The sequence below is a fragment of the Amphiprion ocellaris genome, chromosome 6 (genome assembly GCF_022539595.1).
Source record: "Amphiprion ocellaris isolate individual 3 ecotype Okinawa chromosome 6, ASM2253959v1, whole genome shotgun sequence".
Taxonomy (NCBI): domain Eukaryota; kingdom Metazoa; phylum Chordata; class Actinopteri; family Pomacentridae; genus Amphiprion; species Amphiprion ocellaris.
In genome coordinates, this window is record NC_072771.1 from 16,132,078 (window position 1) to 16,141,662 (window position 9,585).

Consider the following 9,585-nt stretch of genomic DNA (forward strand, 5'->3'; position numbering starts at 1 on the left):
GTGTTTCTCTGTGGCATCGTGGCAACGGCGTGGGTGTGGACGGTAGTAAGAAAAACCAATGGGCTGCAAACTTCTGTATGACAAAGTGACACCTCCAATTGGATTAGGAGCTCAGAATGGTAGAGATAATCCACAATAAGAAAAACATATATATAACCATCCACGTGTTCTTATACATGTGAACACAAGACAACAGAAATTTTGAATAAAAAATAAAGAACAATAAAATAAGTTTGTCCCTCTGGCTGTAGTCACCACTTTCCTGTATGTGAATAAAATACCATAAATTAAGAAATTAAACTGTCCAGCACTTTGCCGGTTGCCCATCAGCTACACCTTCAGCTGATCAGCCCACACAGCTCTGGATTATAAAAGAGACACATTTCACATTTGCATTTCACATTTCTGCACCTATGTGCTTATAATTTACAACACGAGTCAATTAAATCAGTGCATATTGCTCAAATGGTACTCCTTGTGTATCTGTCTGATCTTTAACTTGGTCTTCATCCAGTATTCTGCTCTCCTGTAAAGTTTCTCTCACCCCCTGGTGTAAGCAGCCAATTCAGCAGTTTGGTGACAATAATTATCTAACTGCTGCATAGCCTACTTTAATAATTCAACAACTCTGACTGAAACATGATTTTGTGCCCATAAAACATGCAGCTTATGTAAGGTCTTTTCAGTGCTGTGCCTCAGCCTCAAATCAGCTCCAACCACCGTGAATGCACCACCAGAGAAGACTTTAGAGGCAAAGATGTTCCCTAATGTGTAGGGAATCCTCTTCTTAGACGGTAGAGAGAGACAGTAGATTGCAGGGCCAAATATTAACCTGCAGGCTTTGTATATATTTTATGAAACCATGAGTAATGACGACACCACTGTTTTTATTTGACATGTATTATTGCCTCAGATTTTTAGTGCTTCTGGCTTCATATCCTCTAGAGGCATCACAGGTCTGACAGGAAATAACTGCTGTGATAATGAGGAAGCAGAGCAGCGACAACATCATTGCATTGCTACGCCTCCCTGTGCCACCACCATAAAACTGCATCTGGATGAAAAGAGGTAACACAATTACTCCTGTCGGCCTCTGAATTGCTTAAGCTGTGCGTATAATCAATACCAGAGCCGAATCTCCACAGAAGACTTAATTCTCCTGGAAAGCTTTCCTCGGCAGTGTAGCAGAGTGAACACTGTGAAGTCAGCTCCTGGGTTCAGACCTGTGATGTTTGTGTAAAAGTGAGAATTCTGACACCAGCTGGTTAAATAAGATACTCGACCATTTATTAAATGTACAGAAATACTGTTCAAAATCCACACAAGACTGTGTTAAAGGACAAATCCTTAATCCAAATGTAAACAAAATGGTTGCCCCATCATATACTGGAAAGCAAATGCTTTGGGAATGACAGTTTTCGTACTCTAAGGTGGATTAACAGCACTCTTGATTTGAAACCTAATTACAGACAGCTCAATGTGAGTGTCAGCGCCATCCGATTCTGTAAACAGCTCATAAACGATCATATCTCTGTAAACATTAGAACTGAATAGATGGGGATCTTGAATTGCAGTGGACTAGTAAAGCTGCGGAAGATTCGTTTTAGACTGTGCACATATATCCATGAAGTGCTGCTGAAGGACTGTGGCTTTAATAATGGTGCTGCAAAATCACAGGGATTTAAAAAAAAACATCACAGAACAACAGGAGATAGTACTTCATAAACATTTTACAGAATATACAAATTGAATCTATCAAAATGACTTCATGGGTTTGGAATGGGGAATGAAATGCAATCACTTTAGCTAGAAATCAAGACAACACAATAGTCAAAGCATTGAAGACAATCATCTCAAAACATCTCATACCATTCACTTTGTTTTTGTTACCTCAACCATATTTACAGAAATACAAACCTGATATCAAATGCAACCAGATTACAAGAGTTTAGTAAATTTACCAAAAACGCTTCATCTCCAGTGTTACAGCACAGGCCGACTCACACAGTTTGACCTAAAAATGTGCTTATCTAACCATGTCTTGTGAAAGCAGGACTGATTCTCAAAGGGGGAGCACAATTAACTACCACACTGGAAGGGTTCATGATAGAGACATTAGCTGCGTCTGTAAACATTCAAATTATGATCGACATTGGACCTCAGTTACCAAACTACACACAGATAAACCTGTTCACTTTGATATTGATAAGACAGCTGTAGCTATTATTACACTGTCGCAGCACTATTTGCAATGCATTTTGTTTAGATATCTATGGAACAGTTGGCAGTTTAGGAAGAATGTCGTACAGTGCATCCTTTGTCCAAAATTCAATTTAAAGAAGGACCGTGCATTGCTTATTTATTGGTTCTGCACTAATTGTTAAATTCACTTTTGCACAATTGGCTGACAATCACTAAAGCGGTACTTCTTTCACTTGATCAATAATTAGGCTGTGGCTTTGTATAAATCATAATGTGCATTACAATCACAGCATATCAACATTCTGCAAGCAGGAGAGTGTCCAGTCATTCATAAAAATGTAAACAATCTAAAGTGTATCCTATATATGAAAGTGTTCGTGCAAACTCTCAGACAATGGGTGTCTTGATTTGAATCAAAATTTTAAGTGTGACTGGACATGCAGAGGAATATAAAAAATTACCAAATTTCTTAGCCCTTGCAGAAATGTATGCAGGTGTTACATGTCGTCATGTGCCCTTCTTAAGTCCTGGGAATAAGCCGGAGCTCATGAATGCTAACTTAGTGCCACGTAGTTCTGAACAGGGGGGTGTTTAGCCCACCCATTTGTGCGTCTCAAAGTCCCTCTCCGGTCACGGATTAAATCCCGAAAAACTCGCTTCTGTGTACCAGAGTCACATATTTGGATTTTTTTCCACAATAAAGTAAATTCTTTCTGTCTTAAAATGGCTTAGTTGTATGTTTACACATCAGTTTCTCTAGAATGTGCAGATCTATAAAGTCCCTGCTGTTGTCTCCACTCACCCCTTTGCCACTCGCTGCAGCTCGAGCACACCAGCTCACCTACCACTCTGCTCAAACACTGTGAAACTATACAACACAAAAACAAGTGGAATATTGGAGTACTTCAGGCATACATCTCGGAACTGGGAAGTGATTCTGAAGAAGGATAAAGATACAGAAATCTAAAAGCTTTAGGTTTGTTACGTGTGAAACTCAAAAGTTTGAATTCGTGTTATCGGTACACTGCAGCTTTAAGGTGGAAATGGTGTTGATTGCTTATTTTGCTCATGATGTGTCTTACTGCATATAAAAAACACCATATAGACATATTAGCATGAGAAAAAAAAAAGATTTTCACAGGGGGCCTTTAATAATAAACATTTGGGTTTTTTTGTTTCTTTCGCCAATGAAAAAAAATACACAAAAAATACCAGTACTATTTCTAACTTCTACTGACTGGATGACTGGATACAGCCAACCAGCAAATTTCTAGTTATTAATCTAGTTGTCTAACCTTTGGGCTGCCTACCACCAAAGTTACCCTCATATTATTTCTACTGGCCTACTATAATACAGCAGAGTAAAACTGGCCCCGATTCAGTGACTCCAGTTCATTTATAGCTAATAGAATAGTTTGGCCTTTAGACCTATATATGCTGTAAAGCATAACAGCAACAGAGTGATACGTTATTGTTTGGCTCCCTAAGAGCCACTTAACGTGTCTGTAATGCACTTTGCTCTGTATCAGCTTAAATAACAACCTAAATAAATGTGATGTGAGCAGCACATAGAATCTTAGAAATCATTTTCAGAATTGGCCCGAAGTTAGAGGATGGAAAAATGGAAATGTGAAATAACATTCTTAGTGTTCATTCATGTACACGCCAGGAAACATTCAGTGACTGAAAATTAAAAACAGCAACTTCCGAGCTGAAATGTCACCGACCGCAGTATAAATACACATGAATAAGATGACGGCATGAACTAATGTGCACCTACTATGTTCTGGCAAAATGCAAGTATGGGATTTAAAGTATGGCTGCATTTTACACAACTGTACAGACAAAAACGCGATTGATAAAAGAGGCCCAATGTTTGGTCATCTGCTAAGAAGAGTTATGAGTAACACTGGATGAGCCGGAGATTATGTACACAGTGAATGTGAGAGCTGGTCTGGAGGCAGAAGAAGAGTTGCTCCCCAATCCTACAGACACTTCCCTAAATGCCATCTGTTGCTTGCTTGCTCGGACATGGTTTCTCACTCACACCTATTTTCCCTCCTTGTCCTCCAAACGGCCCGGAGTGAAAATGTAGTCCAAGGCTTGTCTCTCGGCAGCGGCCACGTTGGGGTGCCACAGGTCCACCATGAAGACCACCCTGGGGCCGTCCTCTGCGCCGCCTACGCACAGAAACAGCGCCAGAAAGACAAACCAAGTCACGTTGTTTCACTAAAACATATATCAGACTCGTATTAAAAGGCTATCCATTTTCCTCAGCTGTTGGATTATATCACTTTTAGGTCAATCCTCTTTCTAGGAACAAATAAACGACGCGAGGCAAGAAAAAATTCAACTTTAATCTTGTCTTACCCTCGTGGAAAGCCCTGTGGAGGAAGGAGTCATCGAAAAGCAGACAGCTGCCCTCAGACCAGCACTGTGGCTCTCCACCGACGACCAGCTCACAGGAAGGGGGCACTCTGAGACCTGCCAGAGAAAAAGCCCAGTCATGGGTCATCACGGGTAAAGACAGGCAATCTTAAAGCATTTCATGCTGCTATCCAACCCCCCAGCTTCTACATCTCACACAAAATACACAATGTTCTGTATCAGTTTGCTGCTCTATAGGATCCTGACTAGCTACATAACAATAAACATCCCTATTTATAACCATCTCACAGAGAACAGATGGAAATAAGATCAAACCTCAGGTGAAGTAAAAACAATACATTTTGTTGTCATGGGACATTTTAGCCGTGTTCCTCCATGACTCAGGAGGATTTATCACATCTGTCTAAACACTACAGCTGCTGATTCACCGTGTTGCTCATCCTCTGAGGTTAAATATGCTTATTACTGAAATCATCTGCTTTAGTGTTGAGATAAATACACACCGAGCCTCATCAGTTTCAGTTCACTAAACCCTCTTACCCAGGTGGCAGCGCAGCCTGACATTTGTCGGACCGTAATGCTCGGTGATGAGAGCTCCAGGCGTCAGCACAGAGAAGCAGGCGTTTCCAAACACGTTGTTGGCGATGAAGGTGCGCAGCTGGCCCAGCACCCTCCAGGCCCGAGGGCATCTCCTGACATTCAGAACCAGAGGGGTGCCTTGGTTGACCAGGTAGTAGGTCCACCACTGCCCACGAGGAGTGCTGTTGGCCTTCCAGCCTGGTGGCAGCGAGGAGCCACTGCGGGCCGGAGGTTGGTGGTAGATGCTCTCAAACTCAGCCAGGAGGGCAGGGAAGCTCTGCTCCAGCAGCTCCACGTCATGTCTCTGCACCTCTCTGGAGAAGAAAGGGGCTGACGGCAGGTCGGGGAGGAAGAACACCTCTGGCCGCTGGATGGTGGGCCGGCTGTTAAGGTATCGCCCTTGGTCTCGGACTCCTTTGTGCACCCTGCCCATACCTGACCAGGTGTAGCGCTTGGCGTAATCCTGCAGGCTGTGATAGAGCCTCTGGTTCAGACTCTCCCCTGCACTCGTGCAGCGGAAGCACTCCGACGACTGGCAGAAAGCGAAGCCGTTCTGCTCCTCCAGCAGTGACCCATGCTTCCCTTTGCCCCTGCCGCGGCAGTCTGAACTCATGAAACCCCCCACCACCCCTCCGATCCGCCCAGGCCCGGCCAGGTACCTCCCGCGCAGGGGGCTGGAGCCGTGCTCCCGGCCCACCCTGTAACAATACCACATGAACAGCAGCAGCACACACATGGCTATGGCAAAAGCACAGATCTCACACTCCCTTATAGACTGCATCCCTCCTGCCACCATCTCCCTCACGCTTTCTAGTGACCACTCCATTTGGGCTCGTCTCTGGACTGCTGAATCGGACGGAACTATAAAGTGCTGATGAAGGGTCAGTTAACGTGTCTTTTCTCGACTGTGATTGAAAGGGGCCTTAAACCACACACAGGGCGTTATTGTCTCTGGTGTCAAGCAGCTCTTATCGCCCTCCCTGATGTAAACAGTCTGCTGATTTGATCTGACACACTCGCTCTTCAGTCCTAACATTTCAGCTCTCTGCAGCGAGGGAAGCTTTCTCCTTGCATGATGTCTGGCTGTGCGGTATTGGTGCTTCTCCCTCTCTTGTTCTTGCAGACAAATGCAGACAGACACTGTGCCGTAGGGTTATCTGCTCCCTGAGAAACAAAGACAGAAGGAGAGAAAAGGGGGGAAAGGAGAGAAGAGGATGTTGGAAGTATTGTTAGGAAGATACTCTGGTTGACATTAATACTCCAAACTCTGATGGAGGTATCATTACACTTTCCTTTGTGTCTCCCTCTTTAGAGTTTGGCAGTAAATCTCCCACCACACGCAAAAACACACCTGCTGGAAGTCACCCACACACTTCAAAATGACTGCACCCCATGAACACACACACATACACACACATGCACACACACTGGGAACACAATTTGGATTCCAGCTCTCCACACACACCCCTGTACTGCACTGTATAAAACCATGAGTCATGGGCACATTGCTGCATTTAACACAAGTCTCTCCCTCTTTGTAACATTTTTTTTTGCGCATCACGCACACGCGCGCGCACGCTGAGCTGTGAATTATGTAAACGTAAACAGTGTTGATACCCACCCACATTTATAATTGGCATTCATAGGTTGCTCAGCAGGAGCTGCATAAATGGATCCTCAGGGGGGGAGGGAAGGGGGAGAGCAGCAGTCTGTGGAGTCGTATGCTGTCTAAGTATATATATATATATATATATATATATATATATATATATATATATATAAAGGCTGGATTACATGAGTGTGGTTATATAATGGTGATGGACCGGCAGCCAAAACGCGACGAGTGCAATGCGTCAACTGTGATCAGAACTCCACGATGCGCTCTCACCAAAAATGGTCGGGTAATCCTGCTCCAGTAGATCCTCCCCTACATCCTGTCTGACAGCATCAAGACGCCCCCACATCTTCCCCACCTCCAACACGCTCCCGCTGCTTTTAGGACACACTGACCACCAAAACCCAACCGAGAAGCCATGTAAAACACACACCCCGCCTCATTCCTCCAAACGCTCCACTGTAATCTGACCACCGGAGCCAAACCGGGGCCGAGCCGCCAACTGATGACCAACATATTGATGAGCTGCGCCCGTTCAATAAGCCCTCGGTAAACAAGCAGAGAAGAATCTCGTGTTGTCTTTTCACCCCCCCTCTTCTCTGAAGCTACGTGGATGTTTGGTGCGCTGGTTTCGTGCACAGGTTTGCGTCCATACCTACTCAACATTCATGACTGTGGCCAGTGGAGAGGAGAGGCGCACAGGTGTTTCTCCAGGCGAAGCTGCGCACCACTGCAGTGCACAAGGTAGACGGAGATCACTCGGCAACATCATAGGAAAGAGCTCCAAAATGCACAAAAGAAGTCCTAACTGGGACGGACAGCCGCCCTGCAACAGAGGGGAAAAAAAATAAAGAGCTGTCCTACCGACGGCTGGGCTCCCTGTCTGGCTGTCTGAGCTGGACAGCAGCGGCGGGTAGGCTTAAGATAATATTGATGTAAATACCAAAGCTCCAGCAGAGAGAAGCCACCCAGCGTCAAGCCAGCGGAGGGATGTGCGGCAGTGTTTCCAGCGGTGCCTTTCAAAATAAACGTCTCTGGAGAGGCGGAGGAAAAAAAAAGGGCCACAACCCCAAACTCCCTCCCATCTGTATGAAAGTCAGTGGGGCAATGATATCTAGCTGTAAGTCAGAGCAATTTAAAACAGTAAGGCTCAGTATTAACATTAACAACAACAACAACAACAACAACAATAAACAAATAAACAAAAAAAGACAGTAAAACATGAGTAAAGATGATTGAACGTGGGCCTTCAAAAAGAAATATAATGTTCAAATATCTGTCTTCAAAGTCAAAGTCAGTTTTATTGTCAATCCTTCAATATGCACATGACATCGCAAGGATGGAAATGACCTTACTCTCTCTCTCTCTCTGTGCAATAGTAGATGTTTATATATATATATATATATATATATATATATATATATAAAAAATACAAATTTAGAAGCATAACGTTAAATAATAATTTTTTTAAAAAGTTAAAGAGGCAAAAATTAAGTGAATTAAGAACTAGTAAAGAAAAATCAGGTAAACTACTTTTCAAACTTTTTGAGCTGTTTTGACATTGATGGGAGCTTGTGACTGAATTTCGGGAACTCTGTCATGCTCATTTAGTATAGAGGCTAGCTGAAAACAATGCAATTAAATCACATACTGAAATTCTTTGGTTTTTTGTTTTACAGTTAATGTTACTAATTTACTGGTGTGCACTGGTTAACATACTGTATTCACAGTTTATTTGGTGATTTCAGCACTGAAAATGTTTTCTATTTGTGATGACAACTTATCAAACTACAGCCACTTATGGTAAAATAGAATGTGTTTTCATTTTATCCCTATATTTTGGTGTGTTCTCTAGTAGAAATTAAGTGATCAGTAGCTGATAAAGTGTGACTCAGAGTGTAACAAATCACCTGTCTGAGGTGTAGAAAAGTACACGGTGTCATTTAATGTTAGATCCTAATGGATTCTGGGGTCCAAGTCTCTCTCTTTGAAGACATTTATATGGATCCTGCTGCTGTTTGATGCAGCAGGTATTTAATTGAGTCAGAAAAGAAACTCCTACAAACAGCTGGAAGCAACAAACCAAACTTCAGCTCCTGTTAACACTTTTAGGACTGTGTGTGTCTCTTTCAACTAAAGGCACAAACCGTGTCTTTTGTGCTCTCTGAGGTTCATGAAGACATATAGCTAGTTGCTGCTACATGCATGTCTTACAGTCATCAGTGCTGCTTTCACTTTCACTGGAAAACTGTAGATGCATTCAATAAAACTTGTCTGTTCAGTGGTGGTCATTACAATTTCAGAGTTGACGTGGCTCCCTTGTGACCCCTTGGATGTGCCTCTGACTTTTGATAATTAGTTTTTTTTGGCCACCAGTTTCATGAAACTAGCCTGACTTTTATTCCCTTGTGTGCTGTCAAGCTTCAATGACGCTGAATCCTACAATTCAGTTCTTCAGTTTTGTGCCAAATACAGATATTTGTCCCAGAACTCAGGCTTCAAAAGCTCTCTCCACTGTCAGAGGTGATGTTACAGCCAGCTATTTTGTTTAAACGCTAAATAGCAGGCTACTCTCCATGACAAGTACACTGAACTTTATGTGCAGAATTGTTAGTGCTTACCCTCAAGGTACTACCAATATCCTTGTTTTTATGTAGCCATGTCGCTAGAACATAAATTACTTCAAGCTTGTCAGAACACACTGCATCACCAAGAGTTTGCTTCCCGTTTTCCATTTTGCATATCCTGGGTGGAGCTGGGGTCAGAGCTCCTGGAGCAGATGGGGCCCTGCTAGGTGGTGC

At 43.2% G+C, this 9,585-nt stretch overlaps 1 protein-coding gene across 2 annotated transcripts; it reads right to left on the reverse strand.

Moving 5' to 3' along the window:
* Positions 1–1,265: 1,265 nt before the first annotated feature.
* Positions 1,266–7,770, reverse strand: asphd2 (aspartate beta-hydroxylase domain containing 2). Of its 2 annotated transcripts, none has more exons than XM_035952188.2 (4): positions 7,444–7,770; positions 5,131–6,333; positions 4,573–4,686; positions 1,266–4,382 (listed from the first exon to the last, which is right to left on the reverse strand). In XM_035952188.2, exons 2-4 carry the CDS (start codon positions 5,993–5,995, stop codon positions 4,252–4,254), a joined length of 1,110 nt encoding a protein of 369 aa, XP_035808081.1. In that variant the 5' UTR covers positions 5,996–6,333; positions 7,444–7,770; the 3' UTR covers positions 1,266–4,251. The 2 variants fall into 2 exon arrangements, with proteins under 2 accessions (XP_035808081.1, XP_054867306.1); XM_055011331.1 differs by having other exon boundaries at positions 7,440–7,770.
* Between the last annotated feature and the right edge of the window lie 1,815 nt (positions 7,771–9,585).